Here is a 19,331-nt window from a genome sequence, read left to right as displayed (position 1 = left end):
CTTCAGGGCAGCCTGGATGCACGGCCCTGAACCAGGAGCGATTTTCTTGCTGCCCTGATGCAGGGGGAGAGCATGGGGGTGGGAGGGGTGAAGGGCTGCAGCAGGAGCCCAGGGTCCTGTGGGGTGTCCCCGCCAGCCACAATCAGGGCTTGACCTCGTTCCCCTGAGCGTGGCTGTGCTGCCTGCTTGCACCCAGCTTCTCGCTTTGGGCCCAAGAGCACTAGTTTACCTGGTGAAATGTGTCTTGGGTCCCGGGGCACTGAGCTCCCCGGGTAGCTCGGAGGGCCGGGGTTTGTCCCTGTGCCGGAGGGGAAGGGTGCCAGGCAGGTTCAGCCGGTCCCAGCGGCTGTGCAGGGAGGACTTTGGCTCAACCTCCCCTGCTCCATCGCGTGGGTGCTGCCACCAGCAGAGGGGAGGGGGAGACGTGGCAGAGCCCCTTTTGCTGTCCTCGGGGAGGGCACGGCGTGGCCAGTCCCCTGGGCAGGAGGGCAGGGAGATGAGCAGAGCAGCAGCACTCATCCATCCGTGCCCCCCCCCAGGAGGCTTCCTCTGCAGGTTCTTCCCTCTCCTTCTAACAGGAGGATGAGCCCAGTCCCGCCAGGACTAAATATAGTCAAAGTATTCGTTCTTCGGCGCGGATACAAAAGCTGTCGCGACGGAGCCGGGAGGTAAATGGCCTCTGGGGGCTGACTGTGCTCTTCCCCTCCGCAGGTCCCAGGCTGCCGTGCCAGCCCGCACCGGGGCTCGGCTGCGCGCGGGGCTCCCCAGCGTGGCTGCAGCGCTGTCGCCAAGAGGAATGCCGAAGCAAGGGGGCTAATGAGCACCAGAGAGGGAGGATCTATGACTTCCAGATGGCAACGAGCCTGTAATCCCTTTGGGAAGAATTAGGGACTCATCAGTGTGGCAGAGCCTGGCGAGGGGAGCAAAGCGGAGCCCAGCACAGCTTCAGCTCAGAGGCTCGCAGCATCCCGATGTCGACCCCACTGGGTGCCCTGCCCCAAGCCACCTCGCTGGGTCTCGTGGCATCATCCCGTTGCTGCCGGGAGCTGGTCCCTCAGCACTGAACTTTCTCATCTTAGCTGATTGCATGTTCTCCGACCGAACCCCGTCTGGGTCCTGCTCCTCCCAACGCAGAAAGGGACCTCAGCCGCTAGCAGAGACACTTCTTCCTTCTTTTTTTTATGTCCCGTGGGACTTTAAAGCATCTTTCTTGCTGGATTTCACCGTCTCTCCGAGCATGTTTTGAGGATTTACAGGCTTACTCTCATGGCTTTATAAACCTCCGGGATCCGAGGGCTTCTTCCTTGTGCGCCGCTGCCGCTCCCACCTGTCCGCCATGGGGCGAGAGCAGGAGCTGATCCAGGCCGTGAAGAACGGGGACGTACCCGGCGTGCAGAAGCTGGTGGCCAAGATCAAAGCATCCAAGAGCAGTGAGTACCTGGGTGCGGAGCTGCTGCTTCCCCTCGCTCCTGCCGGGCATCGCCGCGTGGCCCGGGCTGTGCATGGGGCCGGTTCAGCATCTGCGCTGGGGTGTGAGCGCTGACTTTGAACCTGGTGGCTGAGTTCCTCCACACTTAGAGGCGGGAGCACAAAGGCAGCCCGGGCTGGTGGAGGACTGAGCTGTAAACCTCCCGGCAGGGCTCAGGTTCCCTTCGGGCTCAGCGCCAGGGACCCCAAAGTGTGGGCACCGAGCGGGGAAGGGCGAGGGGAAATCACAGCGGGGCGGGCGGCGAAGCTGCTCGGGGGGATGTGGTACAAAGGGTCTTGAGCCATCGCCGCCCGCTCCTGGCCGTATTTATCTTGTGAAAAATTATCATCCGAGCCGGTCGACTGGAACCAATTGTCAAGCCTTGAATTTCAGTCTGGTAATGTTTAACCCTTCAGCAGTGCTGTTTTCTTTCATGTGTGCTCGGAAAGGTCGGCCGCGAGCGGGCTCAGAGCAAATGCTGGGCTCAACCCATGCTGAGCGTTTGGTGAGCCGGGGGCCTGCTCCTGCTGGGGCTGTGGGGGTCCTGGAGGGACTTTGGGGTCCCTCCCAAAAACTTCCGGAGAAAATGGGGGTTTAAAAAGGCGGAGGAGCAGATTATGGTTGGTGCTGCAGACCTTGCAGAGAGCTGAGCTCCTGGGTAGGCGCTCCGGTCACTTCTTGTGCCCTGCAGAGAGAAGGAAGCTGGAAAAAGTAAATAAAAGGGCGCTTGTCGGCGGTGCGTGACCAGGGCAAGGCTGCACAGCTCCTGTGTGGGCTGCAGGAGCTGCTCTGGGCGAGAAGGGGCCAGAGAAACCCCTTCCCTGTGCTCGCAGCCTGCGGGGTGGCTTCAGCTGGGAAGTTGGTACAGGAAAAACGCATCTGGGCCCAGCTCCCTGCTGCAAGGTGCTTGGGGAAACTCCCTGAAGGGCCCTCCTGGTCGTGGCCCTTGTCGGGGTCACGCGTTGTGGGAGGGTCTCGGGGGCTGCAGGAAACTGGGGGGGAGGAGAAATATTTTGGAGATGGAGAGGGGAAAATCAGGCAGGAGAAGAAGCTTGAAGCCTTAATCGGGGTGGTTCAGGGCAGAGAGGCCGGTGCTGGGAGCCCTGAGTTAGGCTGGGGATTATAAACGTGAGGTGGGGATAAAATCCCCTGCGTCGGCTCCTGGAGGGATTTGACTGGGGCCAAAAGTTGGCAAATCCCAGCACTGGGCTGCCTCCTCCTGCCCCCGGAGCCAGCCCCGAGCCTGCTTGGGGCACCAAGGGTGCTGGGTGCCCCGTATCTGGGTGACAGGACCGGGTGCCTTCACCTCCACATGCTGCTCAGGGTCCCTGGGGGTCACAGGCCGTGTGGGGCAGGGACACACAGGTGGATTTCCTCATGCAGGAGGCTTGAGGGATGCCCCGAGGCACTAAATAAAGAACATCAGCCCCGAGCTGGTGTCCCAGGGCAGGCAGCGCGATGCAGGCAGCTTGGGGCACCCCCAGCTCTCCTCCCCTGCGTGCCGGGGGCAGTTCACACTTGTTTCCTCCGATAGCTCTCGCTCTCAGCCCCTGTCTGTGTTTTCTCTGGCATCTTTCCCCCCCCTCCAGCCACGGGGCACCCACGTGAACGCCTGCCTTGAACTCCCCCGCTGCAGCGGCGTCTGCAGGTCCCTCGCTCTGCTTATTTTCATTTTACTCCTTTATAAGGAGGGGGAGCCAAAAGCCCAGACCCTGGCAAGGCCACCTCGTGGCCCCACCGCTCCCTCTCCCTCCTCCCTCCCGCGCCGTGCGAGCAGAGCGTTTGCTGCTCATTAAAGCTCCTTTTCCATATGACAGGCCGAGATGCCGATGTATTTTTTTTTTTTTTTTTTTAAAATCCCTCTAAGAGTCCTTCTGCTGTCTCGGTGGATTGGGAGCTCCGTCACTGTGATTAGCCCTGCGGGACTTCCTGTGCCTAAAAAAGTCACCGCACGTAAGCAAGAAGCGAGCGCCAGTCCCGGCAGCGGGGATTTCAGGGCCGCGGTGTTGAACGTGCACCCTGAGCAAGCCCTCGGCCCCACAAGTGGGTCACAGCACCTGGCATTATGCAGGGGGACACAAAATTTGGGTTGGGAGGAGCAGGAGCAGCCTGCGGGAAGGGGACATGGGGACACCGCCGTGGCCGCTCCTACAGCCGGAGAGGAGAGCGGGCTGCTCCCGCTGCCCCGGCCGCTCTTTGTTGAGGTTCCCCTGAGCAGCAAAGAAACGGCTCCTCTTTTTAATTTCCTCCCCTCTCCCCTCCCCTCCGCGTCTGGAGTTTAATTGAAATTGTTAAACGACCCGTCACGGCTTTGGCCTTTCTCCCTGGCGATCAATCCCAGCCCTGCCTGGCCCTGCTCCCTAACAATGCCCCGGCCTGGCCGCGTGGGGCACGGGGGCTCGAGCCGGGGCCGCAGGAATCCCTGCCACGGGGTGACGGCTCCTGGGGCCGGACGGCTGCCACGGTGCGTGGGGAGCTTTGCGTGTCCCTGTCCCAGCTGGTGGCGGCGGCAGGGTGAAGGGGCAGGCAGTGGGGTGGACGCCGGGGGGTTTTATCCGAGGTGTGAGCCTTACCGCCCCGCCGATAGCCCGGGACTGGAGGTGCTGGGGAAGGGAGCAGGAGCTGGGCTCGCTGTTTGCCTTCCTTCAGGGAGTGGTGGAGCTTTTTGTTTAAATGCGCATGAAGTGCAAAGAAAGGGCGACAGCTGAGCAAACGCGCGCCGAGCTCAAGGACGGGGAGCGCAGCCCTGCCAGGCCTTCGCCCCCTGTCAGCAGCCACCCCGGGCTTTGGGGGATCCCAGACCTCGAGAACGTGGGTGCCTGGGGTTCAGATCCACCTGGGCTGGGGCCTAATGAGATGTTAAACACCAGGAAAGCTTCTGGAGGGGGGAGCCTTGGCTCTGCCCTGCTGCCTGGCTCCGCTCACTGCCGCGTCCCGGCGGTGCAGGGCACAGCAAGGGCTTGTGCCAGCTCTCGGCTGCTGCCACCCATCCAGCTGGGCAGGGGAGGGACGGTGGCTGGGACACTGCAGCGGGCAGATGTGGGCCAATTCGCTCCCTGCCTCCCCCTTAACTTTCCTCCTAAGCCCCAGTAGCTCTATCAGCCTGAGCCCCGAAGCGTGAGCTTTAATCTCTCTCCTCCTATTTGTTACCCTCTGCCACCGGCGCTCTGTGTCCCTGTTCTCGGCAGAATCACCTGCCCTCCCTCCGAGCCCTGCAGGATTTTTTCCTTGTCTCGGTGGCAGCAGGACCCGTGGGCATGCGGGGAAAAGGTCGCTGCTCTCCTCGATCCAGGAGTTCCTTCGTGATGGCACTGGATGCGCCGTTGTGTCAGCAGCCCATCCCGCATCGTGGTGTCCTTCAAGGGGGCCCGTCCCACCCTTCCCACCTGCGGGGAGGTTTGGGTGGCGTGGGGAAGAGCCAGGACCTGCAGCGGGCTTGTTCTCAGTTCAGGCTTTTGCCACCCCGCTGCTGGTGGCACAGGGACTGCCGGGCACCGTGCCTGCTCCGCTCCTGCCCTGGGTGCTGCAGCTTTCGGGCTCCGGCCGTGCCACCGAGCCAGCACGCTGCCCTCACCGTGTCCCTCGAAGCCTGGATTTCAACCAGGACATCCCAAACATCCCCGGCGAGGTCCTTTCTTCCTCCCCATGCCTGCTGGAGGTCTGTTGGGCTGGCCGGGCTGCACCGCTGCGTGCAGGCTTGGAAAGGCCACGGGCATGCCTGGGGCTGCCACAAGCGGGGCCGAGAAACTTTGCCACAGCAGGCGAAGCTCCAAGAGCCACCGGCAGAGCCCGGCCAGTGGTGGCCCTGTGCCGGGGAGCCCCCCACCCCGCAGCCTGCCGAAACGTGCTTTCAACCAGCCCGCGGTGGGTGGGAGGGGGAAAAGGAGGCTTCAAAGGCTCCTGCCAGCGCGGCGCGGCCGCCTTCCTGCCGCGGGGATGGCGGCGAGGCTGCAGCTGCATGGTACCGAGGGGGGAGCCTCAAATCCTTTCCTCCTCCCACGGCTCCTGGCCTCTCCGGGGGGGTCTCTTGCAGCAGTCGTGTGCCAGCCTGCAGTTTGCTTGGTGCTTTGCTTTGTTTTGTTTTGTTTTGTTTTTTTCCTTGTTCCCCCCAGCACACGCTGTCATGAATCCCGCCTGTCCCAGCTCGGGGAGGGGTTTGCCCCCTTTTCTTCTTTTTTTTTGGGGGGAAGGACGAGTCCCACACAGGCAGCGGCAGCGAGAGGAGTGAGGCCACGATGGCTTTTCAAAGTTTTAAAGCCGGCCTCTGCCGCTTGTTGTCTTTGGACGGGGGCCACAGGCGGCCCTGCCGGGGTCTGGCTGCCACCGCTGCACCCGGAGCGAGCGTCGCCGAGCGGGGAGATAAGCCCCGAGCAAACAGCGCCACGGAGGCAGACGGAGCGGCTGGTGGGAAGGGGTCACCCAGCCTGTGGGGCACAGCTTTGATGGCCTCTGTACCCCATCACCCCATCCCGGGTCTGTGTTTCTGCCCCCATCCTTTAAAAGCCCTTTGGCAGGGCAGACTTCAGCTCCGTGCTGCAGCCTGTGCCACCTGCGGCTGCTTTTTTCCCCTCTCTGGGTGAAATAGTGGGGAGATAAAAAGGGGGATAACAGCGGGGAGTTGCGTAAGGGACGTGCAGGGGAGCTGCTCTGCGGTGTTGCTGCCTTCCCCAGGGGTTGGCCGGCAGCTCCTGTGTGTCCCAGGGACGTGCCCGTCCCTCCTGGGGAGCGGAGCCGTGCACGGGGCCGTGCTGGCTGCGTTTGGGGCCGGCAGCAATCCCCAACACAGCACGCGGGAGGCTGAGGTTTGGGGCGGGAGAGGGATTTCCGTCACTCGGGCATCTCCCGGTGACTCAGCCCCGGCCACAGGGCTCTGCTCTCCCCCTGTGGGAGCTGCGTGATCCCTCTCAGCTGCCTGGCCCAGAAACGTGGCACGATTTGGGTGCCGACAGCTCCAAGGCAGGCGGGCAGGGAATCCCAGAGCAGCGTGGGACAGCGCCTGCCCTGCTGCTGGAGGCTGTAACGGGGACAGCGCTCCCCAGGGCTGCTCCCAGGCGGGGGAGGAGGAGAGGCAGCAAGGGCACCGCTGGCACTCGTGTCCCGACCTCCTTCTGTGTGTCTGGGACGTGCTGGGGGGGCACGGGGCTGGCGGCAGGCAGCAGGGAGCTGCCAGAAGGTGTCAGGAAGGCTTCCCGAGTGGCGGTAACCGAGCTGGGGGTGCTGTGGTGTCCCCCCAGGGCCGGGGTCTCCTGCTGGAGCTGACGGTGTGCTCTGCGAGCACCTCTGCCGTGCGCCCTGCCACGTGCTTGGAAGCAGCCCCACACGTGCCCATGCTCCCTGGCTTGCCGCCACCCAGGAGGGAAACTGCTTCTAGATGGAAACCTCGCCGTGCTCCTCCTCCTCCTCCTCCTCCTCCTCGTGCCTACTGGGGCTGAAAATCTCGGCTGTGACCTAGAAAAGCCACCCGGAGAGTCTCCAGCACCCCGGGCATTGGCCCTCTTTGGAGCGGGGACAAGGCCGTCCCCGAGGACTGCGACCAAGTCAGCAGCACGCCTCGTGCTGCCTCTCCACCGCACGGCCCAGGGCGGGGAGACCATTTCCCCAGGCCGAGGAGCGAATTACCCAATTCCAGCACCTCTCCAGGAGGATGGTTTGCAGCTGAGCTGGCTGGGAGCGCCCGGCAGCATCCCGGAGAAGGCCGGGAAGAGTTAAAGAGGCGCTCGGTGCCGTGCGTGTGTGTGTGCATGCACGCGCCCTGCTTTGTTTTGAAAAGCGCCTCGGCTGGCCTGGCCCCGCGCCAGTCCCGGGGCCGCCGCTGGCAAAACGCAGCTTCGGCGAAGAAGTATGAAAGGGCAGAAACTAAATAACAATAAACCACCTTTTCTGGCTCCTGCGGCAGGCAGGGGGTGGGGAGCCGAGGGGCGGGAGCCGCGAGCTTGCTGCTTTTCCCCCAAATTGTGCCACGGATTCCCCCCCAAAATCACCCCCTGGCTGGAGAGGCGAGGAGCTGCCTGAACCTTGGGCCTCACCGAGGTGTCCCGGTGAGTCACGGACCTGTCTGGAGATGCCCGACCTGCTTGGAGACGGCTCCGCCGGAGCGCTCTTTACCCTCCTGGGGAAGGGCAGGACGCCCTCGCCCATCCCTCGCTCCCGTCGGACGCCCGGGGCCGCGGCAGCCAGGGCGCGGGGTTTGGGAGCGAGGGCACCTCGAGCTGTTTGCGACCCGGGGAGAGCGGCTGGGGCGGCGAATCGCCGCCTTCGATGGCGAGATAAGGGCAGCGGGGCCGAGCCGCGTGCGCGGCAGGTATGCGGCTCCTGCAGCAGCGCAGGCTTGGCGCAACACGTTCCGGCTGCGCTTCCGCAAAGCCCTGCCAGCGCCGCTGCCGCTCCCCCGGGAGGCCCCAGCCAAATGTGTGCAGGGAGCGCGCGGGGCCCCCAGCGCCGCCACCCAGCCCCTGCCCCTGCCCCTGCCCCTGCCCCTGCTCGCTGGGATGGGCCGAGCTGGGGGCGGCTGCGCCGTGGGGTGCGAAAGGTCTCCAGGGTTTCCTAGCGCTGCCCGTGGCTGCAGGCGCTGCTGGTGCTGGTTGTGTAGCAGCCCTGGCCTTCCCGTCTCGCACAGGGACTCGAGCAGAGCAGTTGTGTGCAGTAGGGAGGATGGCTTGGGGTGCTCGAGGTCTCTGACCTTGGCCCCTTGGAGCAGCGGGCTCAGGGTCTCCGTGGCTCCTGTCCTCGCTCCGTCCTTCCCTCCCCTCCTCCAGCAGCCCAGCTCCGGTCTTGATCTCGTCTCTTTGCAAGGACGGGTGCAGATCAGGGGTTTTGGGGCTTGAGCTGAGTTGAGTACAAACACCCCTCGGGAGAGCACAGACTGGGAAACCCCTGGAGCTTTCCCCTCGTCTTTGGAGGCTTCTCTGCCACCCCTGGCACGGCCGGGGCACGCCGTGCAGCAGCAAGGCGACGTGAGCGCTGCTCACCTTGGCAGCTTCCAAAAGGGGCCAGAGTCCTCCCTGGTGGCTAATCATTGCCTACGGGGGGACGTGGTGCCCTGCGAGCCTGGCCGGCAGTGCAGGGCAGCGGGGATTGCTCCGGGCTCCAGCCCAGCCCGCTCTGGTCACCCTGAAACACCCCCGGTTGGGTTTTGTTGGGGCTGGTGTGGTGGGAAGGGCTGCCCCCGTCTTCCTCGAAGGAGCTCCCGGTTATCCGGAGAGGTTAAAAAGAAGGGAGATGCTCCTTGCAGGGGAAGAGGCAGCGGGGCACGGGGCAGCCTGGGAAGGTCTGGCAGCCAGCAGGGATTTGAGCTGGCCCTGGCCCTTTCCTCGTTAGGAAAGCCACGTCCCAGAGCGGGGCTGAGTTGTGGCCACGTGAGGAGGAGCCGTGAGACAGCTCCTGCTCGCAGCCTGCCTTTGCGGCGCAGGCACGTTGGGTTTTGCCTCAACCCCATAGCAGCCCCTTGCCCCTCACGTGTGGGGCCCCCAAACTTGTGTTCCCCGGGGCTGGCGGAGCTCCCTGCCTCGGAGCGGCTGTCCCGCAGCACGTGCCGGGCTGGAGCCACTTCACCTGGAGCCTGGAGTGGGTGGGGGTCTCCTCTGCCTCCCCGCCGAGTCGTGGCTCTGCTGCACCCTGCTGCACCCCGCTCCCAACGCCTGTGGGGCCAAATTCGTGCTGGAGACGATCCCAAACGTTTTCCCGGCTGGGGTGCGTGTGGGGTGGGGGATGCAGGAGCTGGTGCGAGGGGGTGCCTTTTGCCCTTTTGCTATGAAAGTGAGCCGCCGCGACCCTTTTTCCCCCTTCGCACCCCCCTCTTTCTCCTCGCCACCCCCTCCGGCGGGCGCTGCGAGGCGGCAGGCGGGGTTTTCTGTGCTCGGCTCCCAAGTCCTGCCTTTGCCTTTGCCTTCGCCGCCAACTCGGGCTTGCCGGGGCCGTTCCCGACACGCACCCGGCGCGCTGGAAAGGCGTAAACAGATCGGGTTCCCGGCAGGGGTCCAGGGACCGGGCAGGCCTTGGCTTGTGGCCCACCACCGCTCGGTCACGTTGGGGTGCGGGAAGCGCCGAGGGAGGGTGCTGGGACCACGGGGACGGGCCCTGACCCCGCTGTAAATCAGCCCGGCCGCGTTGTGTGGTATGCGGGGCGGGGGGACAGGGCTGCTCCGTCCCGCCCTTGTCCCCAGCTGGTCCCCGAGCAGCTGCTGCCCGGCTCCGGCACGGCTGTGGGGCCACGAGCCCAGGCTGGGCCATGCGAGGAACCCCGAGCAGCTGGGCTGCAGGGAGGGCAGGGACGCGGTGCCTGGAATAACTCAGCGGCCGCCGAGGCGCATGGAGGGACAGGCACAGAGCCCCCGACGTGTCCCCGCTCCGCCATGGGGACAGGGGGACGCCTCGCCCACGGTGTGGGGCATCCCTGGCTGCTGCAGGTGTTTGCTGGGGGAATTTGCTTCCACCTGGGGACACGCAGCGAGGTGTGGGGTGCTCCTGTCCCCTGCGGGGGATCGGGGAACCTTTTACTGCCGCAGCCAGGTGACAACGTCCCTACGGCCAGGGACAGGCAGCAGAGCAGAGCTGGGTCCTTCTCTCAGGCTCACCCCAGGCTGGATGAAGCTTGGCCCGCACCAGGTGGGACGGATCCTTCCTCGCCCCTTCCTGCGGGCAGTTTCCTCTTGCTTTGTGCAGGGAATGAGGGCGGCGAGGAGACGTCAGTGCCCGCCGTGCCCGAGCTGTTCCCGACTCGCTTTTTCCTTTACCCGAGCTGGGGTTTGGAGAGGAATCCCTGCCGGCCCTGCGGCACGCGCCCTGCCATCCCCTGCCCCTGTTCGGTGAGATCCCGCTGCTCTTTCCCAACGCAGGTGCCACCGGAGGCTGCAGCACCTCTGCACCTGCAGGAGCCGGGGCTGCACAGCGTCCCCAGGGCCAGCGGGAGCAGGATGGAGGCTGGGTTTCGGCTCCGTCTGGAGGGAAGGAAAGAAAAGCTTTGCTGGAGCCGCTCAGCTCTGGGCTGGGACTCGGATCAAGCTCTGTGCGTTTGCTTGAAGGTGGCTGTGGGAAGCCAAGAGCTGCTTCAGTGGTCTTGGCCCCTCAGAGAGGGAATCCTTGTCTGGCACGGAGGGGAAACATCCCCAGACGGGGTCCTGCTGCCTTCCCCATCCCCTGCAGGGCCGGGGCCGCGCACATCCCGGGGGAGCCGCCGGCGCGTTCCTGAGCGGGGCTGGCTGGCAGCAGCGCCGGCTCGCGGGGTCAGAGTTGAGGAAAGGCATCCGCGAGGTATTTTTAAACACTTGTGACTTCAAACCCCGTCCGCACAGCCGCCAGCAGCAGTCGGAGGTTAGTGCTCGGCTGCGGCCGGCCGCTTGCCCGGGGGTGCTGGCACAGGGGGTGCCTCGGAGGGGGCAGATTCGGATCCCGGCCGCTGCAGCGCGGGGCCTGGGCCCTGGGAAGGGGCGATGGTGCTCGAACCATGGACCTTTGGGGTGACCTCGAGCGAGTGGCTTCACCTCCCGGTGCCTCTCCTCCCATCCTGTGTGTGCCTTGCCTAGATTAGAAAGCATCCAGGGTGGGGACAGCGGCTCCGGCTGCCCCGGCAGCGCTGCTCCAGGCACACAGCCACTTCCCCCGGGGCCAAAGGGTGAGGAAGTCACAGGATTTCCAGCCACCGCATCGCTGCGTGCTTCGAGGACCGGCTCCACCGGCCGGAGCGGATCCCAAATGCCGGCTGCCACGTGCAGGGGACAGAGCAGCCCCTGTGGGTGCCGAGCTGGGGCAGACGGGGACAGAGCAGAGCGCCTTAGGGCGGCACCAGCCTGGTCCCCCTCCCTCAGCCGTGCCCTGCCGTCCCCGGGAGTTACACAACGTGCTGCAGCCTTCCGAGCTGGAGCCTCGCTTCAATCCCTTGAGCTCACGGGGTTTTTTTGCTGGCTGCTCTTGGCTGCTCTCATTTTTATCTGGGGCTCGTCGTTGGAACGGTAAAATGAGTGGTTAGGTGCTCCTCTGGAGCGTCAGAACCCTCCAGGTGTAGGTGGGTTGCTGCGTCCCTGCCCGCCCTCCCTAATTAACTATTGCTCAGCGAATCCGGACCGACTGACCTGCCCTAATCCTCCCGTGCGAGGCGAGCCCTTCAGCTGCCTGCTCCTGCTGCTCGCCTCGCACGTCCGCCACCAAGCCCGGCCCGTGGTGGCTGCAGCCCCGAGGGGGCACCCGGAGGCACCCCAGGAGGAGGATCCCCCCCTCAGGGCTGCCTCACGCCGCTGCCGAGGTTGTTTCCCTCACCTGGGGCTCCCTTTGTGCTCCCATTCATCGCGTGGTCCCCCCACATCCTGCTTCCCCCCTTTCTTCCTCCCATTGAACGTCTGCCCGGCGGAGGATTTCTCCCCAGATGCTCAAGTTTGCTATTTTCCCAAGCTGAGTCTGCACCAGTTTGTTCCCTGCTGCCTTCCTAACCTCTCTGAGGCCCTTTGTATTATTCCTGTCCGTGCCGACCTGCCCAGCATCCCCCCGGGTTTCATTAACGTGCCCTTTACTCGACATCCATGAAATTGCTGCGGGTGCCGCTGCGGCCCCTTTGCCTGGGCACCCGCAGGGACCGGCGGCCCCTTCCCCTGCTCCTGGCAGGGAGCTCACACTGGACCAGCTGAACAGGAGCCAAAACGCGTTGGTAACGCCCGAGCAGGTCCTCTGCTGCCATCTGCACCCCGCAGCCCCCGAGGTGTCCCCAGTGTCCCCTCGGCACAGGTGGGGCTCGGCGCTGTCCTTTCCGGGGCGGCCGCGGGAGCCGCACTTGGCCGCTGGCCCCCTCGGCTATCGCCCCATCTCTTCCCGCTCCGGGAGGTGTCCTGTCCTTTCGGAAGGATGGGGGAAATGGAAAAGGCTCCACCTCTTCCCTCGGCAAATACAGCTCCTCTGAGTTCACATCCTGCAGAGCCCAACGGCCAGGTCCCAGCAGGGACGGTGACTTCACCTCCCGGTAACGCGTTTCCCCGGCCAGCTGGGAAAGGAGCCTCCGTATCTCTGAAGGAGCCGCCTGGCTTCCCCCACCCAAAGCCTTTCCCAGCTGTTTCCATCCTGACAGGGGCCGGGGGATGCAGAGAAAGATTTCAGCTCCGTGGGGAAGGGGAGCTCCTGTTCAGCCACGGTGCCTCGAGGCTCGGCCACGAGGCTGGGGGAGCCCCGGGGCTCGGGGGAAGGAGTCGCGCAGGTGCAAACCCCGAGGTAGCACGGGGAGGTGGAGCGAGCACCCTTCTGAGATCCTTCTGAGATCTTTCTGGGAGCCCCAAACCTGGAGCAGGGGCACGTCTTTTGCTTTTGCAAGGAAAGAGGTGACTCCTGAGACGTATTTCCAAAGGGCTCTTGTGGCATCGCCTCCCCTCCTTGGGGCTGGCCCCCTCCATCCCCACCGAGACTGCGAAACCTCGGGGCAGGGAGGCGAGAGCTGCTCCTTCCCCAGCTGCACGGATGGGGACAGGGCTTCCGACGTGGCTTTTCCTTTCATTGTTCTGAGCGAGTTTGCTTTGAACGAGCTGTGTGTTTTTTCCTGCTTTGCTTAGAGGGGGAAATGGCAGGGGGGAAATCGGCGGTCTGGCTGGGGGTCCCTGCGGATGGCTGGGGCCGTGCTGCAGGTGAGGGATGCCCGGAGGCTGCGCTGCCTGGGGATGCTGCCCCCGCTGTTTCCGACCTCTTTCAAATACTTCATTGTTGGATTTTCCCTGCGAAAAGCCAAAGAAGGAAGAAGTCTCCGGCTGACTCCAGGGTCCTGCTGCCGTGCCCTTGGACTCGTCAGTGGGTGTGGGTTCCCCAGACCAGCCCACGGAGGAAGGCAGAAACTTTGGGCCTCTCAAACTCCTCCTTTGTGGCTCCTTCAGTGCAGCCTTTGCATGAGGGGACCCAGTGGGGTGCTTCCAGCGAGACGCGGGGCTACCAAACCCAGGAGCGGGGCTCGTTTGTGCCGGGCACTCTGCAGCCTCTGCAGCATCAACACACGCAGGGCCCTGGCCAGGTCTGGTGCAGCCTGCGCCCGGCTTTGGAAGGTTTCTCAATGGGTAAAGACACCAATTATCCCCGAGGAGCTGCCAAGACACTGGGGCAGGGAATGATGAGGGGTTTCCAGCCACCCAGCTCTCTCCCATCGCCATGGGATGGGATCTGCCTCCCCGCTCGCAGCCTCCCTGCCCCTGCCAGTTACCCCAGTGGCTTTGCCCCAGTCGGACGCACCCCACGGGCGCCTGGCTTGGCAGAGGAGCTGCTGTCAGCGTTGGCCGAGAGCCTGTTTGCAGGGGTGCTGCGAAGCCTCAAAGCCCAGCACGAGCCATTTGTGGGCAGGAAGGCGCTCGTGGCATTCGGGTGCTCGGCCGGGTGTCGCAGGTGGCACCACCCTGGCCCCCGCCGCCACCCTCTCATTTCGGGGAAGATCAGGGGCCCCTTCCCAGCGACCTTGCCACTTTTTGGGGTGCGGGCTGGTGGCTGCTGCAGGCAGCCAGGGTCGGGAGCCTCTGCTCTCAGCCAGGCTCGCTGGGCAGCTTCGGTTGTGTCTCTTCGTGTCGCTGTGGCCGAGCTCCTTCCCTATCAAAGCGGGCGAGTCTCTCCCCAACCAGTTGGGGAACAGCGCTGCAAACAGCAGGGAGGAGCCGGGTGTGGGTGGCCGCGGCGGACGTGCCTGTGGACAGAGGGGTGGCAGGAAGGGGAAGGTTCCCGCGGAGGAGGGATGGATGTCACCTCTTCACGTCTCATTTTCTTGGCAGACACCAAAGTCTGCCCCGAGCCCCTGGTCCAAACCTGCTGCAGGCCAGGGCAGGGCTGCTCCAGGCCGTCGAGGCCGGGCAGAGCAGGTCGGGTGAAGCTGCCACCTCCTGCCACCTCCGCCTCCAGCCCCGCGAGGTGGCTGGCTCCCTGCAGGAGGCGGCTGGCGAGCTCCTCCAGCCGGTTTATGGCCACAGTGGGGACAGTCCCCTGGTGGATTTTATTTTCCTGAGAGTGGATGTGCTCATACTCGGTGCGTCCAGAGCTCACAGCTCTGCTCCCACCTCCCGGGGCAGCGGGCACGTGTCCCTGCGGTGCCCAGACGGGGCATGACGCACGGTGCATCAGGTGCATGATGCTCGGGGTTGGGTGTTCGGGGCTGCTCGTGGCTGGTGGTACAGGGATGCTGGTGGTGCAGGGGTCTCCACCGTGCAAGGACAGCAGCCACGCAGTGAGGGAGCTCTGCTGTGGCACACAAATTCATGGAGGGGTCCCAGCAGGGGGAAGGCAAGCCTCCTTTCTTGCACCTCCCCAGACCAGGAGGCCCCAAGGGACGCGTGGCAGGTGCTTGGGGCGTTTGGGTATTTCCCTTCCCAGCGTGACGTGGCCAGCGGCACCGTGTCCGTCTGCAGCGCAGCGCTGGAGGGGAGAGAGGGCGTCCTCGCGGGGACGAGGTCCCCGGTGAAGGGCGCGGGTGAGTCACGGTGCCCGGCGTGCTGGCACAGGGGGTGCCGGCGGGGCTGGGCGAGGGCACGCCTGGCTCCACGCAGCCGGCACAGCCGGCGCCGGGCGAGCGCCCCAGGGGGGGTAAATACGGGTTTGTGCCGGGCCGGCTGCCAGCGGTGTGCTGAGGCACCCGCCCTGGCCCGCTGCCCCCCCTGGGGTGCCCCCGCGCCCCACGAGGAGCTGAGCACAGCCCCGCATCGCCGTGGCAGGGAGCAGCCCAGCCCCGCGGGGAAACTGAGGCACGGGGGCAGCGTGCTCCTTCCCCCGGGGGGCTGATGGCTCTGGGGAGCTGCTTCACCACACGGCACGGGGCCGTGCCGCCCCAGCCACCCCCCTCAAGCAGGTGCAGGGCAGCTCCATCCCTCCCAGCCAGCGATGCGGGACTGGAAACCTGCTGTGAGCAAGCGCCCGACACGCCAAGAAGCCGGCCGGGGTGGAGCGATCGGCCGCGAGGGTCGTGGCACCGGATCGCAGCGGAGCCTCCGCCACGGCCGGCGTCCCGAGGAGCACGTGGGCCCGCATTTGTAAGCAATTTGCTGGAGCTCTCCGGAGGTGTTTCCTGCCTGCCGCTTTGGCAGCGAGTCGCCGCACAGAAGCTCGCTGCCTTCCCTCGAGGCCTCGCTCAGCCCCGGCCGGCGCTGCCGAGCCTCGTCCTGCCCGGGCAGGAGCAGGCGAGCGCCAGGGGCACGGATTGGGGCCGGTGGGACCCCCAGGAGGGGCACGGGGCTGAGCACGGAGGACGTGCGTGTCCAGAGTTAACCCTTGGGGTGTGCAAAGCCCTGCTCTTCCCTGGAAATGTCCCCATCGGGGCTTCTTGCCTTTTGGTGTCAGATCCACCTTTTTTCTGGTCTTGGCTCAGGGTTGATCCTTCTGGGAGGGGTGCGTGGTCCCTGCGTGGTTCCTCCGGGCTCTCCGGCCCCGGTGCAAACCCAAAGGAGGTGCCGAAGCATCCGGGAGGGATCCGACCACCTGCCCCATGTCAGTGCCGTGGTTCAGCCTCACAGGGTGCTGGGTGCCTGCTCCTTCCCCTGCCTGCACTTTATCTTTCATCCTGGCTTCAAACCCTGCAGATCTCCAAGCAGTGATTTACCCGGATACAAAATGGGGGTGAATTCCTCCCCTTCCCCACCAAGAAAGAGTCTTTATGGCATTGCCATTCCAGAAGAGCCCCGGAGGCAGAGGCTGCTCCAGCTCCTCTCTTTGTCCCTTCTGCCTGCCCCATGTCCCGGCACAGCTCTGCCGAGGATGGACCATGCAGGTCCGCCGGGGTGGGGAACTAATTTGAGGAATGTTGCTTGTTGAAAGGAGCAAAAACAGGAATTTGGCCGTGCAGATGCTGGCTGCTGCCTCCCCCAGGGCTGCAGGGACACCCGCTGCGTCCCAGCCCTGCTCACCGGACCCCTCTGGCCAACCCCAGCCCCTCACAGGAGATTTTGGGGACAGCTCTCCCCATTCAGATGGCAGGCACTGCTCAACTCCAGGACCAGCTCCTGGGGGTGTTTCTGCCTCTTTTGGCTGTGCTTGTGCTCGGTGGGCGTCTCCATCCATCCCTTCTCATCCCACATTGCCCACCTGGCTCGGCTCTGCTGCTCCTGCCCGAGGGCACGGTGAGGATCCCTCTTCCTCCTCCCCAGAGCCCCCGCTGCTGGTGCTGAGAGCAATTCCCTCCCAGACTTCATTTCCTGGTGCACAGAGCATCCTTTGGGACTGCGGATTTATAAGCCCTAATTAAAAGACGGGTGCAGGAGGGCCAGCATGAGAGCCCTCCTTTCGGCTCCAAAACTGCTTGTGTTATGCTGTGCCAAAAAGGTCGCAGCTCTCTGCAGCATCGGGAACTCCTTCATGGCATGAAAACCAGAAAGCTTCCCTGACCGGCCTCGTCCTGCGGCCGAGCAGGAAACACCAGCTCTGTGGGCATTTCCGTGCTGCCGGGCAGCCAGGGAAGCTGGTCCGGGACTCGCTCTGAGTGATTAAAGCTGCTGTCGGTAACTCCGAGTAGAGGAACCCTTCATTTAGTCTTCAGTTTGATCTCTGTTGTGTCCTCTGGAAATCCCCCAGCAGCTCCTCAGCTCTTCCTGCTCCCCGTTTCCAGCTTCTGTCGGAGATTTTCGGATGGGGAAGACGAGGACTTTTCCCAGAGCAGCCAGCAGCCTCCCTGGCTCTGCCGGGTGCCCGCAGTGCGATCCTGGCTCAGAAAACTCCTCTGTAAAACACACACCACGGGGTTCGGCGTTTATTGTCCCTCTGTGACTCAGATGAGAAGTGGCCGGCTGCTTTACAAGTAAAATGTTATTTTTTCCTAAGTGTCAGGCCCGCGGCCCTGGCTGGCCGGGGAAGCAGCCCCTCCGCATGCGCCACCGCGGCCAAGGGAAGCGGCTTTTCCTTGATGCCGACCCCAGATCCTTGGGTTTGGGGTGAAAAGGAGCTGGAAGGAAAAAGGCAGAGCACTGTCCCCGGGAGCAGCCTCCTTCAGGGAGCCTTCGCACTTCTGCTTGGCATGGAGCTGCCCGCCCCGGCGCTGGTGAAGAGCTAATTACGGTGATCCCATCCCGATCTGCTCTGCTGTGGCAAGAGTCACGAGCCCTTCACCAGCAGCCACTCAAAGCCCATTTGGAGTTAATTAGGCTGTTTACAAAACATTTGAAATTGCAGTAATGAACGTGCACCATTACTCGGTTTCCTTTTAATTATACATTTGCATGATGAAGGAGCCTGCCCCCTCTTCAGCTCTGCTTTCCGGCAGAGGGGCTGCGCGGGGGAGCTTCGGGTGAGATGGGCGGAGAGGCTGGGAGAGGAGAGAGAGGAGGAGGAAAAGGAGAAAGAGGAGAAGGAGAGGAGGCTGGGAGAGGAGAGAGAAAAGGAGAAGAAGGAGAAGGAGGAGGAGGAGAAGGAGAGGGCTGCAGCACCCGCCCCGCAGGCCTGCCCTGCTGCAGGGGAGGTGGCTCCTTCCCCAGGACCCCGCCACATTTCAGCAGGGTTTGAGTGGCTGCTTCAGCCCAGGCTTTGAGCCCAGCTCCCAGACTTTGTTTTTCCATAGGAAACAACACAAACCTTGCAAAGCATTTAATCCTCCCCGGCTCGGCAGCGATGGGGCTGCCTGGAAAAGCAGAGGAGGAGCGGCCGCATTTCTTGCCCCCTGCATACCTTTCCCTTTCTTTCCCTTTTTACTTAGCACATGAATTCCAGAGATGTTAATCCGCTCTCAACCCCTCGGTTGAGAATAAAACGTCCTCTCTGTGTGGGAGGAAGGAATTCATTCGAATTAATTGCGGGAAGGAGCGGGGAGACGGGGGGCGCGCGCGCCAGGCTGTGACGAGGGTGGGGTGAGCGTCCCCCGCCGCTCGGTGGCCCCGCAGCGGAGGGGAGGGACGGGCAGGAGCTGGGGATGTCCAAGGTGGCACAATCCTCACATTCATGGCCGGAGGCTTCAGCCTCTGCCCGCGCCGTAAAAATGCCAGCCATGTGGTCTGTGGGCCTGGCCTCGGCGGCTGTGGCAGGCGAGGACAGCGAGTGGGGGGCGAAACGGCTCCGCTCAGCACTTCTGGGGTGCCGCTGCGTATAAAAGGAGGGAAGCGACGTCCCCCCGCGCAGGCTGGCAGGAGCTGCGGGGCCCCGACCCATCCCGGGGCCGTGGGGGCACGCGGAGATGGGGCAGGAAGGACAGAGGGGGGAAGAGATGTGAGCTGGAGCGGGCTCAGCCCGTCGAGAGGGTCCGTGGAGGTGAAAGCAGAGCAGGAGAGAGGAGCCGTGGCGGGGATGGGGCAGGCGCTGTTCTGCGCGCTGGGAGGTCAGTGTGGCCGCGGGACGTGCTTCGTGCAGGGCACCGAGGTTCCCGTTCAGCCCTGTGGGGCTGCGGGGATCGTCCTCTCGCCCTGACCTTGGCCTCTTTTCTCCGCAGAGCTCCTGGGATCTGCCAAGCGCCTGAACGTGAACTACCAGGATGCGGACGGGTGAGTGCTCCCCGCTGGGGGCTGGGCGCCTCCCGCAGCAGCGCCTGCACGGGGCAGGGGACGGGTTTGCTCGGGGCAGCTCTCCTCAACATCCAGTTGGTTCTGCCTGGGTCTCGTAAAGCTTTTGGGGTTAACTGCTGAGCCTGGAAAACACAGCAGCATCCCGAGGCAGTGCCACTTCATGAAGCCAGGGCAAGCCCGACAGAGGCAGAGCCAAAGCCTGCGTGGATCTGAGCTAAGGGCTGCACTCAGCCCACCCTGCACGGGTGCTTTAACAACAAAATTCTTCATAAAGCGCTTCTGCATCCCCCTCTGTAGGGCTGGGGGTAAAAAAGGGTGTAAAATGTGCTCAGCCAGTGCCCTGAGTGCTGGGTAGCGCAGAGCGGAGCAGCCGTCCGTCCAGCCACAGCGCATGCACGTGCTTGTGTCTGTGTTTAATATCCCAAGAGCAAAATCCCTTCATTCGGGGGGTT

General features: G+C 64.1%; 1 protein-coding gene across 5 annotated transcripts in view; it reads left to right on the top strand.

Annotated features, from left to right (window-relative positions):
- The window catches only part of CASKIN2 (CASK interacting protein 2), a 51,455-nt gene that overhangs the window by 20,012 nt on the left and 12,112 nt on the right, over positions 1-19,331 (top strand). For all 5 annotated transcript variants that reach the window (XM_084492034.1, XM_084492035.1, XM_084492037.1 and 2 more), the window contains exons 2-3: positions 712-1,430; positions 18,807-18,858. In XM_084492034.1, coding sequence (XP_084348160.1) covers positions 1,337-1,430; positions 18,807-18,858 — 146 coding nt within the window. In that variant the 5' untranslated portion in view covers positions 712-1,336. The remainder of the gene's footprint in view (positions 1-711; positions 1,431-18,806; positions 18,859-19,331) is intronic.

This window comes from Aythya ferina, assembly GCF_964211825.1.
Source record: "Aythya ferina genome assembly, chromosome: 18".
Lineage (NCBI taxonomy): Eukaryota > Metazoa > Chordata > Aves > Anseriformes > Anatidae > Aythya > Aythya ferina.
This window is presented reverse-complemented; position numbering and strand designations above follow the sequence as displayed.